The sequence below is a fragment of the Manis pentadactyla genome, chromosome 5 (genome assembly GCF_030020395.1).
Source record: "Manis pentadactyla isolate mManPen7 chromosome 5, mManPen7.hap1, whole genome shotgun sequence".
Classification (NCBI taxonomy): domain Eukaryota; kingdom Metazoa; phylum Chordata; class Mammalia; order Pholidota; family Manidae; genus Manis; species Manis pentadactyla.
In genome coordinates this window covers 155917639-155943467 of record NC_080023.1, presented here as the reverse complement: position 1 = coordinate 155943467, position 25829 = coordinate 155917639, and the positions used below count along the sequence as shown (strand labels likewise).

At 38.1% G+C, this 25829-nt stretch overlaps 1 protein-coding gene across 8 annotated transcripts in view; it reads left to right on the top strand.

The window, feature by feature from the left end:
• The window catches only part of NCOA6 (nuclear receptor coactivator 6), a 136777-nt gene that overhangs the window by 76685 nt on the left and 34263 nt on the right, over window positions 1–25829 (top strand). For all 8 annotated transcript variants that reach the window (XM_036902510.2, XM_036902509.2, XM_036902513.2 and 5 more), the window contains 3 exons: window positions 4154–4435; window positions 15555–15710; window positions 22854–22976. In XM_036902510.2, the coding sequence (XP_036758405.2) occupies window positions 4201–4435; window positions 15555–15710; window positions 22854–22976 (514 nt within the window). In that variant the 5' untranslated portion in view covers window positions 4154–4200. The remainder of the gene's footprint in view (window positions 1–4153; window positions 4436–15554; window positions 15711–22853; window positions 22977–25829) is intronic.

Below are 25829 nucleotides of genomic sequence, written 5' to 3'. Positions count from 1 at the left end.
TCACAGTCTAGGAAAGATTGTAATTGCCAGACTTCAAGGTGCTCTGCCCAAATGTAAAAGCGTTTTCCCATATTACTTATAATAGAGGAATTTCCCACCGCCAAGATTCCTTAGATTGGTTTTTAGAAAGCCTTTGCCCTAGCAGTTTAGTGACTATATCTTTTTTTTTTTGGTATCATTAATCTACAATTACATGAGGAACATTATTTTTACTAGACTCCCCCTTTCACTAAGTCCCCCCCACATATCCCATTAGTCACTGTCCATCAGTGTAGTAAGATGCTGTAGAGTCACTACTTGTCTTCTCTGTGTTGCGCATCCCTCCCCGTGCCTCCCCCCACATTATACATGCTAATCGTAATGCCCCCTTTCTTTTTTCCCCCCTTATCCCTCCCTTCCCGCCCATCCTCCCCAGTCCCTTTCCTTTTGGTAACTGTTAGTCCATTCTTGGGTTCTGAGTCTGCTGCTATTTTGTTCCTTCAGTTCTTTCTTTGTTCTTATACTCCACATATGAGTGAAATCATTTGGTACTTGTGACTATATCTTTTTAAAAAGGAGTTAAACAGTTTTTAAAAGTTGATACTTTTACTTTTTTCCATTTATGCTAATTGTATAACCATATTATAGCTTACTTTGTTTTTGCATTTCTCTAATTATTTATGGCATACTTGGAAACTAGGAAAAGAATATCTACTAGTGACCTTACCAACCTAGCATAATCATGTTTGCATTTTAGTGGATTTATTTGCAGTTCTTTCTTCCTGTATATCTTTAAAAAACAGTTGTAATTATGATTTACATAAGGAATTTTTAAAAATTAGGGCTTTGTGTGAGGTTCTTATGATTCCATGCCATTCTTGCTTAATATAAATGCTGAAAATTAATGTTTATTCATTCACTTTTTGGTTAAGAATGTGATCTTTAATCCCAGAGATAATGGAGGAAATGGCCACATGGTACAATCTTTTTTTTTTTTTGAAGGAAATAAAGGAAGTTATTTTCTCACATAATTGAGATGTGTAGTTGTCTTTAGCTATACCCAGACTGTAGGGCTTAAAAACTGTGATTGGGACTCAATCTCTCTGTCTACCCATCTTTCCAACTCATGGATCTGGTTTTTCTCTTTGTTGGTTTTACTCTCAGACACATTTTTCCTTTATGGGAACAAGATGCCCCAGAAGCTCCAAACTGACATCTCTACCAGCACAACAACCCTAAAGGAAAAAAAACTTTTTCAATAGAATGCCCCTATAAAACTCTATGACTGAGTCTAATTAGACCACCACAGAATCATTAAATTAGTCCATCATGGAATTAGTGCAATGACCAGGGGCACTGAGTGGCTTTTTCATGTAACTAAAAAGTTAAGCATCAGCCATTGTTGTTATTTGATAGCGCACAGCTAGTTAAATTGTCCATTATCTTGGGGTTCAGACATCATACTTAATAAGGCTGCAACATTCAGAATTAGAAGGGCAGACCTGGATGTTAGAATGTGTTGACTTTACTTTGAGATCTCAAGTAGCTTCCTCCAAGAAGGTGACAACTGTTAGCTTAACCTCCATCATTGGAAGGCGTGGCCAGAACAGGAATCAACAATGCTGCCAAATAAAGAATATGACTGTCATTTACTCCCAACCATAATTTCACATAAGTGGAAACTGGTGCCCAGAAAGTTTGAGTGATTAAGTTTAGATCATATTCCTTGTTGTTGGCAGGAATCTAAATCCAGGTTGTCCTTACTTCCAGTCCGGTCTTATTAATGATTGTTACTTTCCATTAAATCATATATAGTGGGATTATCACATTTGTTGTGGCCATCTTTGTGATGTATATCAGTGACAAGTCTAATCAGTCATCATTATTCAGGTGATCAAAATGATTAGGGAGGTTGAACCCTTTGTTTCATTCACTTCTGATGGATGGACTTCAAACTTATCAGAGCTGCCCTGGCTTTTTAGCTTGGTGTGAGCATAAGTCCAGCAACCTTACCAGTTCTATTTCAATCCTGGACCATTAGTGAGTACTGTATTAGGAATCCCTTCATGGTTGCCAAAATGTTGTCGGAAAGCTGCATTTGGAGAGGTCTCTCCGTGTGTACTAGGTGAGACCTCAACCTGGACAGGGGAGGGTTCTTGACTCTGATGGAGAAAGAATTCTCAAACAGGTCTGATGAGTGTAGGTAAGGAAGGAATTCATTAAAGTGACAGTAGTAGTGAATGGCAGCAGCTGTGCTGGCTGCAGAGACCAAGGAAAAACAGAGAGAGGAAAGGGAAGCTCATTGAACTCCTGCTCGGCATAGGGCAGATTCTTTGCTAACTCCTGAAGCCAGTCACCTGACGTCCAGTAACCACTTGAAGCTTCACTGTGTGGGAGCTAAGCCCCTACCACCCCAGGATTTAGGGGAGCTGCAGAGTACTGGATGGAATGAGATTATGTTCTGAGAACTTCCCAAAGGCAAAAAAAAGGAGATCTTTAGGCAGCCTACTAAAGAGCATGATCGTACAGCTGCAGTCCCATCCATCCATATCACCCAGGCAACAGGAACTTATAAACACAAATCAAAGATCTCCATCATCCTTCCTTACTTGTCTGAAGTAGAACAGAGTGAAGACTGGTGCTTAAGTCTAGAAAATTAAATGAAATTGCAAAATGACAAAGACATTTACCGCTGGAAGAGTGCAGAGACAAAACACAGTAAGTTGAGCAATATGAAGGCTTTATTGAAGGCAAAAAGTACATACTTGAAGAAAGGGGAGTGTGGGAAACCTCAGAGAGGAGACACCCAGTGTAATCTTTAATACATGCATACTTTGGTAGGCAACATAACTGAAAAAAGCAGAAAATGTGACTTTTCTAGATCTAAAAGTTAAAAAGTAATTTAGTTCTGTCCTGGGCACAGATCTTTGCCTCTATAAACATGTGTTAGCCACTTATTTAATACGTAAAAGAATTTAAAATTTTTGTGTTTGTTTTGTTCCTAAATCATTATTTTCAGCCTTATTGCTATTAGTAACCCTTTAAAGGTTGTTTAAAATGGTCTTCAGTAAAGACTACGATTTTAGGTAGTCCTCCAGGTGTTTTTAGTTGGGCCAAGTTGTGCTTTGCAATTAGAGAAAGGGCTTTAGAAATCGTGGCTCCTCTGAAGCTTTTGTTAGGACAGGAGTAGTAGGAATCTTGGGGAGCCCCTTCTCTGTGGGTCAACTGAAAGCTTATATAAATTTATTCTCCAAAAATACTTTTTTTTTAGGGGCCATCAGGTGAGAAATTGGGGATCAACATAGGTGAGGCTTAGAACCTCACCCCCCCCCGTTTTGAGAGAAATCTTCTGCATCCATGGATGTTTTGTTGCCCTTGTCTAGCTTAGATTAATACTTAGTCTATAGGCACAGACCTGATCATCTACATTTGCCCTCTTACAGCACTAAATTATGTTTTCTACTTTTATCTTGCATCTACCTACCACTTCAGCATTTTATTTAAAAAATGATAAAATAATAATAAGGGAGAAATGTGGGATTCACTTATAAATCAAGTATAAAAATCAAATGAATAATCATATCTGACTTGATTGTTTATAGTTCATGATGTGTGATCAAAACCGAAAGTTTCTGTAATATGACTGCCCTTGCACTGTTCACCATGTAAGAACTTATTCACTATGTAAGAACTTGTTTACCATGTAAGAACTTGTTCATTATGCTTCAGAAGATTGGAGACTGTTGAGAATTAGGCTTGGGGTTGATGAATGATTATGCATTGAGCCCCCTATACAGAATTTTATTGTTGTTAACAACCATTTGATCGACAAATATGAGAGATGCCCTCTCAAAAAAAAATACTTTTTTTATTTTCTTGTGATCTCTTGTTCCCTTCTCCCCATATTCTAAACTTACAAAAAAGGTAGCATGTAACATAATAGATATAAACACAACAATAAAAGTACCTTTATTTCACTGGTGGATTTTTATTTCTACTATCTTTAAAACTAATTATTATAGAATATATTAATTCATAGTTTGTCCTCTATGATTTCTTAATTTTTATAGTACGTGGCACATAAATTATGGTTTTCACAGAACGATGGATTATATACTGTTTGATTGTATAATTATGCATTGTAATGCTCTTTTTGTATCTTTTATTTTCAAAGGTTTTCTTATTGTCCACTTGGCATATGTTACTGGAAGAATCTTCACCATGGTTTTAGATGACCTTCCAAATTTAGAAGACATCTATACTTCCTTGTGTTCATCAACCATGGGAGACTCAGAGATGGATTTTGACTCTGGACTAGAAGATGATGACACAAAAAGTGATAGTATTTTGGAGGATTCCACAATCTTTGTGGCCTTCAAAGGAAATATAGATGATAAAGACTTCAAATGGAAATTGGACACAATATTGGAGAATGTGCCAAATTTATTATGCATGGGTAATTTGCTAATTATTTTTTCCTTCTTGTTAACACTTTTTAAACTTCTTTGGTTTAAAAAGTTACACTTCTGTGTTTATCTTGAGTTTTACAAAAAATACTGGGTTGAAAATCTAATTTTGAATGCAAAGTTGGGATTTTTGAGTTTTTTTAAGTGATGTGTAATTGACATAACAATATTTTAATTTCAGTTGTACCAGCATAATGACTTCATATTTGTATGTATTGCAAATGATCACCACAATAAGTCTAGTTACCATCTGTCACCATACATAGTCACAAATTTTTCTTTGGTGAGAACTTAAGATTTGTTCTCTTAGTGACTTTCAAGTGCAGTGGAGTATTGACTGTAGTAACCATGCTGTATATTTACATGACTTACTTATTTTATAACTGGATATTTGTACCTTCTGACCTCCTCCACCCATTCGCCACTCCCTGCCTCCTGCCTCTGGCAACTGCTCAGTCTGTTCTTTCGATCTATGAGTGTGGTTGGGTTTTCTTGTTTGCTTTTTGAAGATTCCACATACAAGTGAGATCATATGGCATATTTGTCTTCCTCTGACTTCTTTCACTTAGAATAATGCCCTCAAGGTCCATCTATGTTATCACAAGTGGCAATATTTCATTCTTTTTTATGGCTGAATAATATTCCATTGTGTGTTTATATGTGTGTATGTGTATACATTGCTGGATCTACTGGTAGCTGGTAGTTCTATTTTTAATTTTTTGAGGAACATCGTTACTGTTTTCCATTGTGGCTACCCCAATTTACACTACCATCCACAGTGCACAAGAGTTCCTTTTTCTCCACAACCTCATGAACATTTTTTATTTCTTATCTTTTGTGTAATAACCATTCTAACAGGTATGAGGTGATATTTCATTGTAGTTTTGATTTGCATTTCCTGATGACTAGTGATGTTGAGCACCTTTCAATGTACCTGTTGGCCATCTGTGTATCTTCTTTGAAAACTGTTCAGATTGTCTACCCAGTTTTTAATTGGATTTTTTTTTTGCTATTGAGTTATATGAGTTCTTTAGATATTTTGGGTATTAAACCCTTATCAGATATATGATTTGAAAACATTTTCTCCTATTTGGTAGATTGTCTTTTCATTTTGTTGAGTTTCCTTTGTGGTGCAGAAGCTTTTTAGTTTAATGTAGTTGCACTTGTTTATTTTTAGTTTTGTTGCCTTTACTTTTTGGGTCAGATCCAAAAAATTGCCAAGACCAATGTCAAAGAGCTTACCAACTGTGTTTTCTTCTATAGAAGTTTTATGGTTTCCAATTTTATGCTCAAGTCTTTAATCCACTTTGAGTAAACCTTTGTATATGGGATAAGATGGTGATCCAGTTTTATTCTTTTGCATGAAGCTATCCAGTTTTCCGAACACCATTTATTGAAGAGACTGTCATTTTTTCAGTGTGTATTCTTGGCTCCTTTGTCATACATTACTTGACCATATATGCATAGCTTTTCTCTGGGCTTTCTATTCTGTTCCACTGATCTATGCCAATACCATACTGGTTTGATTATTATACCTTTGTAATATAGTTTGGAATCAAATCAGGGAGCTAGAATTTTTTTTTAATTGAAATGTTGTTGTGTTTCTTTAAGTACATGGAAGAACTGAACATAATAAGATATTGCTTTTACTTATCCTTAAATAATCTACTCTAATATATAGTAATTCTCAAGAGCCGAATTTATTTATTGCTTTTAAATCTCTGGTCTTCAGTTTCCTTGCCTATAAAACAAAGAGGTTAAACTGTATCTTTAAGGCCCCTTAAAGTTTTGAAAAATCTCCTCAATCTACCTAAAATTTTCTTAAAATTTGTTCTCTTAAATTTTATATCAGAGGTTTCAGTCTGACAGCCTGCTAGATCCAGCCTGCAGCCATGTGCTATGGCCCACTTTAATCTTTTATTTTTAAGTTTTCAACATCATTCTCAATGCTTTAAAAATTGAGATACATTACATGCAAATCCAGATTTTTGATTTGTCCTTAAAAATGGAAAAATGATAACATTGAGCTTTCCTTCTGCCCCAGATGGTGTTGAGTAGCAGATGCTACTAAGGGCAGGGCCTCCTCTCACAACAGTTCCCATCTGGCCTCTTCACACATTTAGATTACCTGCCTGGGTCTTGGCATTTGTGGAGGAATTTTTTGTTTTTTTTTAATGTATTTTTTATTTTGGTATCATTAATGTACAATTACATGAGCCACATTATGGTTACTAGACACCCCCCCATTATCAAGTCCCCACCACATATCCCATTTCAGTCACTGTCCATCAGCATGGTAAGATGCTACAGAATCACTACTTGTCTTCTCTGTGTTATACTACCTTCCCCGTGACCCCCCCTACATTATGTGTGCTAATTGTAATGCCCCTTTTTCCCCCTTATCCCTCCCTTCCCACCCATCCTCCCCAGTCCCTTTCCTTTTGATAACTGTTAGTCCACTATTGGGTTCTGTGAGTCTGCTGCTGTTTTGTTCCTTCAGTTTTCTCTTTGTTCTTATACTCCACAGATTAGTGAAATCATTTGATACTTGTCTTTCTCCACCTGGCTTATTTCACTGAGCATAATACCCTCTAACTCCATCCATGTTGTTGCAAATGGTAGGATTTGTTTTCTTCTTATGGCTGAATAATATTCCATTGTGTATATGAACCACATCTTCTTTATCGATTCGTCTACTGATGGACATTTAGGTTGCTTCCATTTCTTGGCTATTGTACATAGTACTGCAATAAACATAGAGGTGCATATGTCTTTTTCAAACTGGGGTCCTGCATTCTTAGGGTAAATTGCTAGGAGTGGAATTCCTGGGTCAAATGGTATTTCTATTTTGAGTTTTTTGAGGAACCTCCATACTGCTTTCCACAATGGTTGAACTAATTTACATTCCCACCAGCAATGTTAGGAGGGTTCCCCTTTCTCCACATCCTCACCAACATTTGTTGTTGTTTTTGTCTTTTGGATGGTGGCGATCCTAACTGGTATGAGGTGATATCTCATTGTGGTTTTAATCTGCATTTCTCTGATGATTAGCGATATGGAGCATCACTTCATGTGCCTGTTGGCCATCTGGATTTCTTCTTTAGAGAACTGTCTATTCAGCTCCTCTGCCCATATTTTAATTGTATTATTTGCTTTTTGTTTGTTGAGGTGCATGAGCTCTTTGTATATTTTGGATGTCAACCCCTTATTGGATATGTCATTTATGAATATATTCTCTTGTACTGTAGGATGTCTTTTTGTTCTACTGATGGTGTCCTTTGCTGTACAGAAGCTTTTTAGTTTGATATTGTCCCACTTGTTCATTTTTGCTTTTGTTTCCCTGTCTGCAGAGATATGTTCATGAAGAAGTTGCTCATGTTTATGTCTTAAGAGATTTTTCTAAGAGTTTTATGGTTTCATGACTTACATTCAGGTCTTTGATCCATTATCAGTTTACTTTTGTGTATGAGGTTAGACAATAATCCAGTTTCATTCTCTTACTTGTAGCTGTCCAGTTTTGCCAACACCAGCTGTTGAAGAGGCTGTCATTTCCCCATTGTATATCCATGGCTCCTTTATCATATATTAATTGACCATATATGCCTGGGTTAATATCTGGACTCTCTATTCTGTTCCACTGGTCTATGGGTCTGTTCTTGTGCCAGTACCAAATTGTCTTGATTACTGTGGCTTTGTAGTAGAGCTTGAAGTTGGGAAGCGAGATCCCCCCTCCTTTATTCTTCCTTCTCAGGATTGCTTTGGCTATTCAGGGCCTTTTGTGGTTCCATATGGATTTTAGAATGGTTTGCTCTAGTTCACTGAAGAATGCTGTTGGTATTTTGATAGGCATTGCATTGAATCTGTAGATTGCTTTAGGCAGGATGGCCTTTTTGACAATATTAATTCTTCCTACCCAAGAGCATGGGATGAATTTCTATTTATGAGTGTCCTCTTTAATTTCTCTTAAGAGTGTCTTGTAGTTTTCAGGGTATAGGTCTTTCAGTTCCTTGGTTAGGTTTATTTCTAGGTATTTAATTCTTTTTGATGCAATTGTGAATGGAATTGTTTTCCTGATTTCTCTTTCTGCTAGTTCATAGTCAAAGTATAGGAATGCTACAGATTTCTGTGTATTAATTTTGTATCCTGCAACTTTGCTGAATTGGGATATTAGTTCTAGTAGTTTTGGAGTGGATTCTTTAGGGTTTGTTATGTACAATATCATGTCATCTGCAAACAGTGACAGTTTGACTTCTTCCTTACCCATCTGGATGCCTTTTATTTCTTTATGTTGTCAGATTGCCATGGCTAGGACCTCCAGTACTATGTTGAATAAAAGCAGGGAGAGTGGGCATCCCTCTCTTGTTCCCGTTCTTAGAGGAAAAGCTTTCACCCTCTCGCTGTTAAGTATGATGTTGGCTGTGGGTTTGTCATATATGGCCTTTATTGTTGAGGTTCTTGCCCTGTATGCCCATTTTGTTGAGAGTTTTTATCATGAATGGATGTTGAATTTTGTCAGATGATTTTGGACAGAATCTATGCAGATGACCATGTGGTTTTGTCCTTCTTTTTGTTGATGTGGTGGATGATGTTGATGGATTTTCTAATGTTGTACCATCCTTGCATCCCTGAGATGAATCCCACTTAATCATGGTGTATGATCCTCTTGATGTATTTTTGAATTTGGTTTGCTAATATTTTGTTGAGTACTTTTGCATCTATTTTCACCAGGGATATTGGTCTGTAATTTTCTTTTTCTGTGGTGTTTGCCTGGTTTTGGTATTTGAGTGATGTTGGCTTCATAGAATGAGCTTGGGAGTATTCCCTCCTCTTCTATTTTTTGGAACACTTTAAGGAGAATGGGTATTATGTCTTCTGTAAATGTCTGATGAAATTCAGCGGTGAATCCATCAGGTCCGTGTGTTTTGTTCTTGGGTAGTTTTTTGAGTACCGATTTAATTTCATTGCTAGTAATTGGTCTGTTTAGATTTTCTGTTTCTTTCTTGGTCAGTCTTGGAAGGTTGTATTTTTCTAGAAAGTTATCTGTTTCTTCTACGTTATCCAGTTTGTTAGCATATAGATTTTCATCTAATAATTCTTTGTATTTCCATGGTGTCCATAGTGAATTTTCCTTTCTCATTTCTGATTCTGTTTATGTGTGTAGATTCTCTTTTTCTCTTAATATGTCTGGCTAGAGGCTCATCTATTTTGTTTATTTTCTCAGTGAGAAAGGTCTTGGTTTCATTGATTTTTTTTCTGTTGTTTCATTCTTCTCAGTTTTATTTATTTCTTCTCTGATCTTTATTATGTCCCTCCTTCTGCTGACTTTGGGCCTCATTTGTTCTTCTTTTTCCAGTTTCAATAATTGTGAATTTAGACTATTCATTTGGGATTGTTCTTCCTTTTTCAAATAGGCCTGGATTGCTGTATACTTTCCTCTAAGAACTGCCTTCACTGTGTCCCACAGAAGTTGGGGCATTGTGCTGTTGTTGTCATTTATCTTCATATATTGTTTGATCTCTGTTTTAATTTGGTCACTGATCCATTGGTTATTTAGGAGCATGTTGTTAAGCTTCCATGTGTTTGTTAGCCTTTTTGTTTTCCTTGTACAATTTATTTCTAGTTTTATAGCTTTGTGATCTGAGAAGTTGGTTCATAGAATTTCAGTCTTTTTTAATTTACTGAGGCTCTTTTTGTGACCTAGTATGTGATCTGTTCTGGAAAATGTTCCATGTGCACTTGAGAAGAATGTGTATCCTGCTGCTTTTGGGTGTAGAGTTCTGTAGATATCTGTTAGGTCCATCTGATCTAGTGTGTTGTTCAGTGCCTCTGTGTCCTTACTTATTTTCTGTCTGGGGGATCTGTCCTTTGGAGTAAGTGGTGTGTTGAAGTGTCATAGAACGAATGCATTGCATTCTATTTCCTCCTTTAATTCTGTTAATATTTGTTTCACATTTGTTGTGCTCCTATGTTGGGTGCATAGATCATATAATTTATATAGTTATATGATCATATAATTTATAATAGTTATATCCTCTTGTTGCACTGTAATGCCCTTCTTTATCTCTTGTTCCTTTCTTTGTTTTGAAGTCTATTTTGTCTGATACAAGTACTGCAACACCTGCTTTTTTCTCCCTATTGTTTGCATGAAATATCTTATTTCATCCCTTCAGTTTTAGTCTGTGTATGTCTTTGGGTTTGAGGTGTGTCTCTTGTAGGCAGCATATTGGTGGGTCTTGCTTTTTTATCCGTTCTTTTACTCTATGTCTTTTGATTGGTGCATTAGGTCTTTATACGTTTAGGGTGGTTATCAACAGATATGTACTTATTTCCATTGCAGGTTTGGATTCGTGGTCACCAAAGGTTCAAGGGTAACTTGTTTACTATCTAACTGTCTAACAACTCACTTATTACACAATTATAAACACAGTCTGATGATTCTTTATTTCTCTCCCTTCGTTTTCTTCCTTCTCCACTTTTTATATGTTAGGTGTTTTATTCTGTACTCTTTTGTGTTTCTGTTGACTTATTTTGTGGATAGCTGATTTTATTTTGCATTTACTTAGTATTTGGTTACTCTACTTTCTTTGCTGTGGTTTTATTTTCTCTGGTGGCATCTATTTAGCCTTGGGAGCACTTCCATCTAGAACAGTCCCTTTAAAATACACTGTAGAGATGGTTTGTGGGAGGCAAATTCCCTCAGCTTTTGCTTATCTGGGAATTGTTTAATCCCTCCTTCAAATTTAAATGATAATTTTGCTGGATACAGTATTCTTGGTTCGAGGCCCTTCTGTTTCATTGCATTGAATATATCATGTCATTCTCTTCTGGCTAGTAAGGTTTCTGCTGAGAAGTCTGATGCTAGCCTAATGGGTTTTCCTTTGTAGGTGATCTTTTTTCTCTCTCTGGCTGCTTTTACCACTGTGTCCTTGTCTTTGATCTTTGCCATTTTCATTATTATAGGTCTTGGTGTTGTCCTCCTTGGGTCCCTTGTGTTGGGAGATCTGTGGACTTCCATGGTCTGAGAGACTATTTCCTTCCCCAACTTGGGGAAGTTTTCAGCAATTATTTCTTCAAAGACAGTTTCTATCCCTTTGTCTCTCTTCTTCTTTTGGTACCCCTATAATGCAAATATTGTTCCTTTTGGATTGGTCACATAGTTCTCTTAATATTCTTTCATCCTAGAGATCCTTTTATCTCTGTCTGCCTCAGCTTCTCTGTATTCCTGTTCTCTGATTTCTATTCCATTAACAGTCGCTGGCACCTCGTCTAGTCTGCTCTTAAATCCTTCCATTGTTTGTTTCATTTCTGTTATCTACCTCTGGACTTCATCCCTTAGCTGTTGCATATTTCTCTGTAGCTCCATCAGCATGGTTATGACTTTTATTTTGAATTCTTTTTCAGGAAGATTGGTGATTTCAGTCTCACCAGGCCCTCTCCCTAGTGTTTGAGGGATTTTGGACTGAACAAGGTTTTTCTGCCTTTTCATGGTGATGGAAGTGATCACTGGCAAGTGGTGTGTGTGTCAGCTGGGAGAACAAAGTCCCTTCCTGCTTGCTTGTCATCTTTTCCGTCTCTGCTGCCTATGCCAGTCAACCGCACACAGGGAGCAGCCTCTGGGTTAATTCCCTGAGCTGCCATGGGCAGGGCGGCCCTTGGAATGGCCTAGGGTACTGGCAGGGGTCGCAAGCAAGTGGCATGTGTTCTCCTGCAAGAACAGCGCCCCTTTGTGCTTTCGGGACTCTGCGCCAGTCTCCACCACCTGTGCCAGGCAACCTCACACGGGGAGCAGCCTCTGGGTTGATCCCATCAGATGTCATGGACAGGGCAGCCAAGGGATGGCCTAGGGCAGTGGTGGTGGTTGCAGGTGATCAGCGCATGTTCACCGCCAGAACAGATCTCCTGTGGCTTTCCAGACTCCGCACCTGCTTTCTCTGCCTGTGCCGGTCAGCCGCGTGCAGAGGACAGCCTCTGGGTTGATTCCCTGAGGTGCTGTGGGTGGGACAGCCCTCAGGATAGCCTAGGGCACTGGCAGGGGTTTCAGGCAAGCAGCGCATGTTCACCCCGAGAATAAAGCCCCTTCGTGCCTTCCAGAGTCTGCACCAGTCTCTGCTGTCTGTGTTGGTCACTGTGCCTCTGGGTCTGGCCCAGTTAGCCATGCTCTGGGAGAAGCTTCTGTGTGGTTGCTGTGGGTGGGGCTGCTCCCTGGTTGCTCCACAGCAATGGCAGGTCAGCCAGTTTGCTTGCAGTGCCAGCTGGGGGGAATGAATGGCAGGCTGCTTATTGCCGTGAGGAACTTCAGTGCTGTGTTGCCACCCAGGGGGTTAGGGCGCCTGAAGTTCCTTAAAGTTCCCAGCCTGCTGGGCTGAGTGTGCCAAGGACGATTTTGTCCACCTGTTAAACCCTTGTCCCTTTAAGGCTTTAAAAGCGCCTGCTTTTCTTTTGTCCCAGGGCAGCTGGCTGTGGGAACCAGTTCGCAGTCTTAGTCTCAGATTTTGCTTTTCCTTTTCCCTTATGTCCAGTACACCATGCAATGTGTGTCTGTGCTCCGTGTGCAGATTATTAGGGCTGATTATTTAGCATTCTTGTGCTGCCACTCCCTCTCCACTCTGACTCTTTTCCTCCCGCCAGTGAGCTGGGGTCGGGGGAGTGCTCGGGTCTCACCGGGTCACGGCTTTGTATCTTACCCTTTTCGTGAGATGCTGAGTTCTCACAGATGTAGATGTAGCCTGGCTGGTGTTCTGTATCTTCTGGTCACTCTTTTAGGAATAGTAGTATTAGCTGTATTTTCAAAGTATATGTGGTTTTGGGAGGAGATTTCCTCCACCCTACTCATGCCGCCATCTTGAGAATCTTCCGGCATTTGTGTTTTTGAACCTTGTTTTAGATGTTCTCCATCTTTTCTGAGTAGCAAAATTCTCTAATCTCATCAGACATAATGCAGAGCCTAGATGTTTTCCTTTTATCATAAATCATTATTTGATCAAGTGCTAATTAGCTTTGGGATTTTTTTTTTCTTTGAGTTTTGATGTCAAGGAAAGCTGTCATTTTTTTAAGGGCTTTTTTTTACTGTATTGTAGAAGACTTTTTATTTGTATATCATTTAGCATAGTATTAGAGAATTTTATGTTTTAAAGGTGCTGTTATCACCGTCATTCTCACCATAATCATAGTCACAGTATATCATCAGGGCATTTCCAGCACACTTGAAGTTAAATACATATCATAGTCATTATATATCATTTTACACAGGAGGGACAAAAGTGTTAATCAGCAAGAAATTGTCCATTGCTCTTAATTATCCACATTTTTTTCTTGTTTTAAAATTGTTGAATCAGTTTAATTATGGCTTTTTAAATTAATTAACAAATCCAGATTTATGGTGTTAACAGATTATATTCTTGGCCCAAAAAGTATTTTAATTCAAATCTTCTCAATTACAAAGAGAATTTTAAAAATTTTTTGATAAAATGTAACTACATTTTTCTGATAACCATATTACAAGTAGATAATACCTTAAGCAAATTTGATGTTTGTGTAGACCATGTATAAGAATCCAGTACTCTTCAGATTGGGAAGAAGCCCTATAGCATCTCTCCTCTCTGGAACCAGATTCTAATCTTCCTACCTTTTGCCATTTTGAAGGCATAAATGCCACAGAAAGGAAATTGACCTGAGAATCAGAGCTGAATTTTAATGCCATCTCTGATGCTGCTAGGTCACCACAGGATTCTGGTCAAATCACTTAGCCTTTCAGTTTCCTCATCTGTAAAATAGAGACTAAGTATCTCCTAATATTTCTAAATTTTTATGATCATGTTCTCACTGCTCTTAGCAAGTGGTCTCTTATTTCCACATCAGAACAAGTGATCTTCACATCTGGATATGGTAACTTTCAGTGTTTATTGGTTTTAAAGCCAAGAAGGGGCTTTAAGCAGCATGTAGGTGGCTTCTTCTATCCATAGATATTTCTGATTTTTGAGAACAGATATGCCTATATAATCATTTTCTTAATACTGGAATGCATAACTGAATAGAGGATATAAATGATTTAATGTAGGTGAGTTCATAACAGAAGGGAAAATAATTTTGTCTGGGCTTGTTGAAAAAAAGTTTTTATATCAGCTAAGTGGGCCTGGGATTTCCTTTCCATCTGTAAAATAAAATTACAAACTACACTTACCTCCTCAATTAGTTGACTCTTATATCTTCTTTTAAAAGCATGTCCTGAAGTTGGCATTGACTTTCCAGACTTGCTGAAATGTAATGTTTTCATATTCTAATTGAAGCTTTGTTGTCAAGTTTATATATTTTTCCCCCTCAGTTTGGTGTGCATCAGTGGAAATTGTATTCTTGTTTAAAGTAGGAAAAAAATATAAAATTAACAAAGAATTGGAAGAAATGTTTCCTCCCTGTCTTAATATCTTCCACAGAGATATTCAGTGAATATTTAAATAAGAGTATTAAATTTTTGAATATTTATTTGAAGAGGGAAAGTTGCTTTGACATTTTGTAAGTAAGTCTGCTCTTTTTCTTTTATTACTCTTTAAATAAATTTAGTGGATTGCAGCTTCAGATTCCCTAGTATCTTACAATTGGCATGTCTGCATCCAGTATTTCTATAAATTTCAATTGAAATTTGAGATTTAAATGTTCTCAGCTTCCCAGTTAACATACATTGAACTGAGTCCAGAAGTAGACCTTAGTCTATTAATTTAAACTTATCTCTCTCTCCTTCTCTTCTATGTTCCTTGCTCCATCTCACTGTTTTCCATTTTATTCAGTGCCTGTGGTATATCCGGCCCTGTGCTAGGTTTTTGGCATATATTATCTGATTTAGTATTCACAATCTCATGAAGTAGTTTCTTCATGATTTTAGAGAAGAGAAAGGTAAGTTTCAGAAAGGTTAAATAACTTGTTGATGGTCACCCAGGTGCTAGTGGTAAGGCGAGGAATAGATTTGACGTGTATCTAATAGCAAAGCCTAAGGTCACTCGGATACTCCAGGCTGATGCTCTGACTTATTCTTTTACCTTTTTGTTGTTGTTTGTATTCCATATCTCCTGATGGCTAAAAGATTACAGATATTATTCTCTTTCTTTCATGACCAAGAATCCAGCAAGCTAAAGGTACAGAAGGTGGAGCCCTGGAACAGTGTGCGTGTGACATTCAACATCCCCCGAGAAGCAGCGGAGCGACTACGGATCCTGGCTCAGAGCAACAATCAGCAGCTTCGGGATCTTGGGATTCTCTCCGTTCAGATTGAAGGTGCTCATCTGGACCCAAATCGTAACAAAAGTAGAACATAGCATGATTTTCTGTGCTGGTTTGTTTGTTCCTCTCCTTTTACGTTTCAGAATGCCAAGTAACTGATACAGCCTGTGCTTCACATTGCAGCACTGTAGAATAAAGAGAGATTAAGACTCTGCCTGGCTCCTGATGCTTCAGTGCCTATAGTCTCAGACTCCATTCCCCTGGCTTATTTTGGCTCAGTCTGTGAGACTTGGATTTTACTGGCACCCTGACCAGAACTGATTTATTTTTCAAAGAATATCTAATTTCATTAGTTTCTTTCCACCAAATAAGCCTTAGCATTTTTTTTCTTTATTCATCTAGCAGAGATTAGGAGGCCCTGAACAACCCTTTTGTAGTAATATTTATTTTTTCAAATACTTTGCCAGAATGACCTCTTCAAAATGAAAATATGACACACACACACACGCGCACGCACGCACGCACGCACGCAGCTTAACACCTTGCTATAGCTTGCTGTTGTTCAAAAATAAAGACCAGACTCCTTACTGTGACCTCAGACTTTGCATGGTCTGACCTCTACCTTTCTCATTCAGCCCTATCTTGCACAACTCTTGTCTTTGCTGTGTTCCAGACTCTCCAGCTTTCTTGTAGTTTCTTGAGTATGCATTTCTTCCTCCCATCGTGGGTCCTTTGCATTGTGTCTTCTTTGTATGGAACATTGTCCCTACCAACCCTCTTCCCTTGGTTAACACCTACTCAGCCTTCAAGTATCAGTTTAAATCTTGAGGATGTGTGTCCTGAACTCCTTGACCAAGTCAAAGTGCTTTGTTATATGCTCTCACAAAAGTCTCTTTTTTTCCTTAGATCATTTATCTCATACTTAAATCAGAGCAGTTATTTGATTATTGTTTTATTCCCCCACAGACTGCAAGTTCCAGTAGGGTTTGCTCACTGTTGTGTATCTGCTTGCCTGGTACATTAGGTTTTTTTGCAAACATGTCAAATGAAAGCAAGGTAAGCACACATACAATGAAGCACTTTACTTTAGCACTTGGAATACAATGATAAATAAAATACGGTCCTTGCCATTCTGAACGCAAAAGAAACTCATGACCTTTGTGAAAAAGACAAACCTGTGATAGATGTAAGTACTAAGTATGGGAAAGCACAAAGGAAGTTGTACCTCTGGGGACCCAGTGAACTAGCACTTTCTCTTCCTGTCCTCTGTTGATACAAACAAGGTAGAACAAGCCTCTGACCCTGTGCTTGCTCAGAACATAAGTGCTCCACAAAACCTATCAGCTGAGGTCAACATTTTGTATATAGGAGTGAGATACGTTTTGTGCATTGTAGGACTGGAGGTTGCTGTGCCCCAGAAAAGGCAATACTCACAAAGAAATTGATTATTTAGAGAGAACTATATGTAGATGGAGAAACTCCATCATTTGATAAATGAGGGACTGATAGCTTAAACAACAACCAGTTTATTATGAAAATGTTCGATTGTCTAAAAGGATCCAGAAAACTAAAATTAATTTACAGCAAAATATAGGCTATAGGATGAGCTTTTGGGAAGAGGGGAAGTCAAACAATTATTGGATACAGTAGCACTTTATAGACCACATAAGTGGTTTCTTACAAACACCAAATGTTTTACAGTCTCTTACCTATTTACCTGAGTTAAAAGGGCTTTGGAACCTTAGTGGTAGTGTTTGTCACTGGAGAGAGAAAATACCAGTTTCTTCTTTTAATCAGACCTACTTCCTACAGGTTCTTTTAAAAGAGTAAGATACTGGCTTCCCTTTATTGTTACATCATAACTTGAAACATATGTACCAGCAAGGAAGCAAAATTGCTAAGATACATTTCAAGAAGTCATGAAATTCGTATATGGCAATGATTATCACATTACAAAGAGTTTTTTAACTCTTAGGATACACATTGTGTCCCAGGTGATCTCCTTTCTCTACATTCCCTGAGAATTCCTGCAGGACAGGAGAGGTGGCAGCAGCTGTTGCTTTTGTGAAAGGTGATGGGCTGATGCCTTTAGAAATTGTAAGGGGTGTTGCCACTGTCATAGTGTCCACTGCAGGGATGGAGGGACCCGTTGTTCGCCTAGCAGTCTATTCTTCACTAAGAAGTGCCTCATGTACCCTTCCTTTTTTTAGTTTTTTTTTTTGTATCATTCATTTACAATTACATGAGGAACATTATGTTTACAAGAATTCCCCCAACACCAAGTTCCCCCCACATACCGCATTACAGTCACTGTCCATCAGCGTAGTAAGGTGCTGTAGAATCACTACCTGTCCTCTCCATGCTATACAGCCTTCACCGTGACCCCACTCACATTATGCATGCTAATTGTAATGCCCCTTTTCTCCTCCCCCACCCCCTTATCCCACCCTTCCCACCCATCCTCCCCGGTCCGTTTCCTTTGGTAACTGTTAGTCCATTCTTGGGTTCTGTGAGTCTGCTGCTGTTTTGCTCCTTCAGTTTTTTCTTTGTTCTTATACTATACATATGAGTGAAATCATCTGATACTTGTCTTTTTCAGCCTGGCTTATTTCACTGAGCATAATACCCTCTAGCTCTATCCATGTTGTTGCAAATGGTAGGATTTGTTTTCTTTTTATGGCTGAATAATATTCCATTGTGTATATGTACCACTTCTTCTTTACCCATTCATCTACTGATGGACACTTAGCTTGCTTCCTTTTCTTGGCTATTGTAAATAGTGCTGTGATAAACATAGGGGTGCATATGTCTTTTTCAAACTGGGCTCCTGCATTCTTAGGGTAAATTGCTAGGAGTGGAATTCCTGGGTCAAATGGTATTTCTATTTTGAGTTTCTTGAGGAATCTCCATACTGCTTTCCACAATGGTTGAACTAATTTACATTCCCACCAGCAGTGTAGGAGGGTACCCCTTTCTCCACATCCTTGCCAACATTTGTTGTTGTTTGTCTTGGATGGTGACGATCCTTACTGGTGTGAGGTGATATCTCACTGTGGTTTTAATTTGCATTTCTCTGATGACTAGTGATGTGGAGCATCTTTTCATGTATCTGTTGGCCATCTGAATTTCTTCTTTGGAGAACTGTCTGTTCTGTTCCTCTGACCATTTTTTTATTGGATTATCTGCTTTTTGTTTGTTGAGATGCATGAGCTCTTTATATATTTTGGATGTCAACCCTTTATCAGATCTGTCATTTATGAATATATTCTCCCATACTGTAAGATGCCTTTTTATTCTATTGGTGGTGTCCTTTGCTGTACAGAAGCTCTTCAGCTTGACATAGTCCCACTTGTTCATTTTTGCTTTTGTTTCCCTTGCCCGGGGAGATATGTTCATGAAGAAGTTGCTCGTGTTTATGTCCAAGAGATTTTTGCCTATGTTTTTTTCTAAGAGTTTTATATGGTTTCATGACTTGCATTCAGGTCTTTGATCCATTTCAAATTTACTTTTGTGTATGGGGTTAGACAGTGATCCAGTTTCATTCTCTTACATGTAGCTGTCCAGTTTTGCCAACACCAGCTGTTGAAGAGGCTGTCATTTCCCCACTGTATGTCCATGGCTCCTTTATCATATATTAATTGACCATATATGTTTGGGTTAATATCTGGACTCTCTATTCTGTTCCACTGGTCTGTGGCTCTGTTCTTGTGCCTGTACCAAATTGTCTTGATTACTGTGCCTTTGTAGTAGAGCTTGAAGTTGGGAAGCGAGATGCCCCCTGCTTTATTCTTCCTTCTCAGGATTGCTTTGGCTATTTGGGGTCTTTTGTGGTTCCATATGAATTTTAAAACTATTTGTCCCAGTTCATTGAAGAATGTTGTTGGTATTTTGATAGGCATTGCATTGAATCTGTAGATTGCTTTAGGCAGGATGGCCATTTTGACAATATTAATTCTTTCTAGCCAAGAGCATGAAATGAGTTTCCATTTGTTAGTGTCCTCTTTAATTTCTCTTAAGAGTGTCTTGTAGTTTTCAAGGTACAGGTCTTTCACTTCCTTGGTTAGGTTTATTCCTAGGCATTTTATTGTTTTTGATGCAATTGTGAATGGAATTGTTTTCCTGATTTCTCTTCTTTTTTGAGTTTTGATTAGGTAGTTGGGGAGATGTCTTTTGTGGACATTTGAAGACATGTGACCCCTCTAAACTCATGGTGATTTAAAGCAGGAGTCTGCAACCTTTTCTATAAAGGGCCAGATAATAAGTTTTTTTTTTTACTTTGTGGGCTCTAAGATCTTTATCACAGCTCCACTCTACTATTGCAATGCAAAAACAGCCATAGGCGAAATGTGAATGAATGAACACGGCTGTGTTCAGTAACACTTTATTTAAATAAACAGGCAGCAGGCTAGATTTGGCCCACCGGCCAGTTTGCTGACCCCTAACCAGCAAGTTTGGGAGCAAGTAGTGTTCTTTATATGTATTTCTTTGAAACTAATTAGCTTATGTACAGTTGGCAAATAGGGAAATAATAGCACTATAATGTGGAAATTGTATGTATTCATCTAAACAAGGCAAGGGGAGCTGGAATAGTGGGAATAGAAAGATAATTATCTACAAGAAAAAAAGACTTAAAATTAGCTGCTGCATAGGTGAGAGTCCTTTCAGCTCTATTTTAAGAAAAGTAAGAAAAAGTCTCAGCTTGTGATGAGTTGCACTTTGTCCTGTGCCTACTTTAATGAAAGCCTCACTGGCTCACAGCTCTGCTGCATGTGTTATCTCAGCCTTTAACTGAGCATTTCCACTCTAGTGTTTTTGGATATTTTGCCTGCACCAATTATTGTTTTTATTAGAACTCTGGTTTCAACGCCACATCAGTTTTGAGTTTGCTGCAACACTATTTTTTCCCATAAAACCTATTATTTTCAGTGTTAGATTTTATAGAAAGTGGGATTTTCCAGGAATGTGTTTATCATATAGAAAAATGCCTATAATTCTTTGTCAGGTTAAAAGATGGTTACTCATAATATATTCAGTAAGTAGCTAACGAGTGCATACCATGAATCAAACACTGTTCTGTGTATTAAGGATAAGTTAGGGTAGCCATAAAATTTGTCATCTAAATTAGGACACTTTTGAGAGTAAAAGAGAGTACTTTTAATAACTATCCTGGGACAACAGATATAAAGGAACTAAGACAGGATGTATGGCTACCCTTGATGGTGATGGAGGAGGCAGACAAGAAAATAAGTGAATATATGTAATTACATGGAATGAGCTCTGAAGAAATTAGATGTTCTGATAGGGTAACGTAAACTTGAGCAAGATGGTTGGAGGAGGCCTTTTTAGGCATGTAAAACTTAAGATTACATGAAAATTGAGAAGTTGGTTTATGTGAAGAGTAGAGAACTGTTAAAGGCAGAGGGAACAACATGTGCAGAGGTCGTGATGTAAGAAACAACTTTGTGTGCCTCAGAAACTAAAAAAATGCCGCTGAGGCTGAATCCTTGTTACTGAAGTAGAAACTAGTGTGAGTTGAGGTTAGAGAGGTGGGCAAGGGTCACATATGGGCTGTTCAGTATGGTAGCCCCAAGCCATATGTGGCTGTTGAGCCCTGGAATGTGGCTTGTCCAAACTGTCATGGGCTGTAAGTGTAAAATACATACTGGATTTTGAGGACTTAGCACCCCTATCAAATGTAAAGTATCTCATTAATAATTTTTATATTAATTATATATTGAAATAATGCATTAGATGTATTGGGTTAAATAAAATATATCAACAATTAATTTCACCTATTTCTTTTTACCTTTTTATTGTGGCTTCTAGGTAACTTAAAATTACATGTGTGCCTCCTATTTTTGTTGAACACTAATGGGCTAAGATAGATAATTTGAGGCCTTGTATACCTGTTAAGGAGTTTGGCTTTTATTTCTTAAACAGTGGGAAGCAATAGAGTTTTTAAGCAGAGAAGTGACATCATCTAATGTCCATTTTAAGAAAAATTCTCTTAGAATGCCTTTAGCAACTTCTGTATATTAATAGTTCCTTCCCTTTAGAGGAAGCCCTCAAGATCTATATACTCTTTCTCTTTTATTCCTGACTCCCATAGGCAACTTAGAGTATGTCTTCTGGCCCCTGGTAATTGGTCCCGTATTAGTAAGGTGTTTATTCCCTGTGACCAACCTAACTGCCTGGTAAAAATACTTAATACAGAAAACTGACCTAGATCAATGACAAGACAGAGAAAACCCTTGTGTCCTCATTAGCTTCCTGTTTTATCATCTGGCTCTTTTGTAAAGCTGGACCCCCCCCAGTCAGGGACTCAAGTAAACTCAGGCTTTCAACCCTTCAGTCACAGGCTAGCTATACTTCTGTCTGCCCACAGGGTGGTGCTGTCTTCCAGAGAAACAATGGTCAAAATTTTGGATTAAGTGCAGGAAGAATCTCGAGACTTGTTTCAGAGATCTTTTCTCATTAGACCAAGTAAATTTAAGTTACTTCTAAGCTTAGGGTCTGTTTAATTGGAGCACTTCTAGTTACATTACCTAGAGGATACTGTGAGGATGAAATGAAATAATATTTTGTAAGCATTAAAAAGCCTGTACAAATGTTGGTATTATTATTAGATGTCTCAGAGTAGACTAGTAGTAACCGATGAAGTAGTAGTACTCTCCATTGATTATCTTTATTGGATAGCTGTTTCTTTTGCAGTTACTGAAAGGGAAATGGTATTTTTCTCACAAATATTACAGGTACCCATACCATCTTATGTTCTTTCTCCATTAAACCTACTCATATCACCTTCTGATCATAAATTCCTAAAAAGTAATCTAGTGTTTTGAGACTTTCAGAGAATATTTTCTTCCTTCTTGCACATGTAAACACACACACACATGCATGGTGAGCTGGCTGAAAATAAATATTCAGATTTCCAAGCTCTCTTCTGACACTATGAATCATTGGTGATTACCCATCATTGTGAAAACTGGCTAAGTTCTTCTGTTTCATGTAAGTAAACCTGCTCAGATGAGGTTGGAGAAAGATCCATATAATATTGAACCTACCCTTTTTGTTGTAGTGAACTTAACCATATTCTCCAAAAACACAGAAAACTAAAGCTCTTATGTACCTGTTTTAAAAAAAATTTTGCATCTTATTCTGATGATGTCCTTTTTGTGATCTCACTTTCATTTTCAGGGGAAGGTGCTATCAACCTGGCTTTGGCTCAGAACCGAAGCCAAGATGTGAGAATGAATGGACCCATGGGAGCTGGAAGTTCAGTTAGAATGGAAGCAGGATTTCCTATGGCGGGAGGTCCAGGTGAGATAACCCCGCTAATTGTATGACATTTTACTAGTTTCCCTGTTTGGCTTTATTTGCTAATTTATGATCACTTGGGTCCTGCAAGGCAGGCAGGAGCTCCTTGCACATCTCTGTTTAACTGGTTCAGAAAAACAAGACATGAATCACTCTTGGGAGGCTATAGTCACAGAGCATGAAGCATATAGTCCTTGCAGTCTCCTAGGCTCATGATTAAAGGTAGATGAGCATTGAGCCATGCAACAAACATCTGTTGCATTCTTGTTATATGACAAGACCTTTGGTCTGTGTTAGAAATAGAAATGAATTAAAATCTTCTCCCCTGGGGATGTTTATAGCATAATGGAGAATATAGCGTTCCACCTCCCACTTTCTCTGTGGCTGGAATCTGTGAGCTGAGAGGTCTTGCATGCTTATGTGGAATCTGTAGAAGTATGTGGGAGGATATGTTTTTATATATTTAGAATTTGAGAGAATTACAAGTTTTTTACCATCTTTTCTAGTAATCCTGAAATTTCTTCTTTAGAGATTAAATTCAGTATTCTGTGAATTATAGTGTATTAGAATTGAGTTGGCTCTCATTTAAAGGTGAGGAACTGTGGAGCACACAGAAAGGAAGCAATTTGCCCAAGGTCAAGTATCAGTAGGCTGGTATGGCAAATCTAACTCCTAGTTCAGTACTCTTTCACTATGCTAGTGGCCTCCACACTTTTTCAGCTGTAGGACCTTTTGTTCAAATAAACTAGAAAAGTATATAGCTGCCGTGATTGAAGCAAAGTGAGCACCCGAAACTCTACCCAGTCATTCACCTCTCTATCCACCATAGTAGCTCTTGAAGAAATGTAGCAGAATGAAGAATATCAGTTCATAAAGCCTTTGTTCTGAACTGTAGCTGAAGACTTGGCCATATAGAAGAGGGTTTTATCTAATACTACCACTTACTGGCTACCTCAAGCTAGTCATTGTACCTCTCCAAGCAACAGTTTTTCACCTATAAAATGGAATTATAATGCCTGCAATCTTTTCAGCTCATGTTTGAAGGTAGATGAGCCTGAGCCATGGAGAAGTAAATATTCACTGAGTTATATGTCAGTTGTGCTGTTAGGGTATTATGCAGTATCACATAGTAGATGTAAAATACCCAGCCTCTTGGTACTACTAGTAGGGAGTCAGTAAATGTAGTTCTCTGTAGAAGTCTGGCATTTGGTGTTATGGCATTGCATGCTTAGAGATGATTCAGGGACACTTACTGCCACACTTGAAGAACTAGGGCCAGAAGAAGAGTGGGAAGAGCCTCGCCAAGTTGCATGTAGCTAGTGAAAGAATGTGAACAGACCTAGGATGTTTACTGGCCTTAGTTGCCTGTAAACATATTTAATTATGTTGTGGAAACAATGTGATAAATGGCTTCTAGCCTTAAATGTTAGGAGTCTGTTAAACCATTATCAACACATTAATTGTAAGCTCTCCTAGGCTAGTATCTGGCAAATAGCAGGCATATTTACTAAGCATCTCTGAGAAGTGAGTGTAAATTATAATGAATAGTTCATTATCAATGTAGGAAACTTAGAAGCTTTAGGTTGAAATTAAGTTAGATTGGTATTTAATGAAGGACACTGTAATAATACATACAAAATAAAGTTTTAGGAATACTAAATTAGTAAAGTCATAGTAACATTTTAACTACTAGGTGTCTTTCTTCACTGACAAGTATACTTTAGGAATGTTTCTCTGTCATCCAACCAGACAGTGGATGCAAACAAAATTTAGTATTAGGCTAAATTAAACAGAGAAATTTTTTAGGAAAAATACCATAACTATGCTCTAAAACTATAATAAATGACTTTGGAATTGTGTATCCAAAATGTCTTGGATTGCCTATTATTCTTAGCACTCCTTTCTTAGCATTGGCAACAGAAAGCTGACTAATAAGCAAAAGTCTCTTGTAATTAAAATAAAATCCATGGCCTATTTTTTTTTTCATAGCCCTACAGAATCTCAAAATTAGTAGGGATACCGTAAAGGACATTTAGTCATAGTTTCTCAGCCTTGCCCATATTGATAGTTTAGGTTGCTAAGTCTTTGCTGAATGGAGTGGCCTGTGTACTGAGATGTTCAGCAGCATCCCTGGCCTCTACCTGCCAGTTGCCAGTAGCATCACCACCACGTCCTGCAGCTGTGCCAAGCAAAAAAATGTCTCCACACATTGCCACATATTCCCTGGGGGGACAAAATTGCCCCCAGGTGAGAGCCACAGATCTGGTCCAAATTCCCACCAAGTGCTGGAATGTATTATTATGGTATCATTACTGAGCCATGCTAAGTATGTACTGAGTCAGCATATACTTGAACATTCTGGAGACAGAAAGCCCAGTGTAGGCTGAGAAAACCTATTTATTCTTATTTCCTAAGAACTTTCTTACTATACTACATCTTTGAAAAATCGGGTGGGATTCCTCAGAAATAAATCCAGTTTCAACAGATAAACATTTACCTAACTTCCTTCTCCAACTACAAAACACCTAGAAATGCTGGCTAAGATATGGCATTTAATGCACAGCTGAGCTTGTAAGAAAGTAAGGGAAATCCCCAGGCAAAAAAGAAGTCCAAGTTAAAAATCTATATAGTAGTAAACAAATGAAGAGATTCTGCAGAGGCCAACGGATTTGAGTTTCAATGGCCAGGGAGGGTTAAAATATGAAACCTTGCCTTGGGTCCACAAAAAGAAGCAAGTTAGAATTCAGAATCCCTCATTAAACCATAATTTTCAGTGAAAGGTTGACTGGAAAATTTTCACCCTCTGGTGCAGTGAGGCAAATGCAAACCTTGCCTCTTTGGCCTAGGCTGTAATTT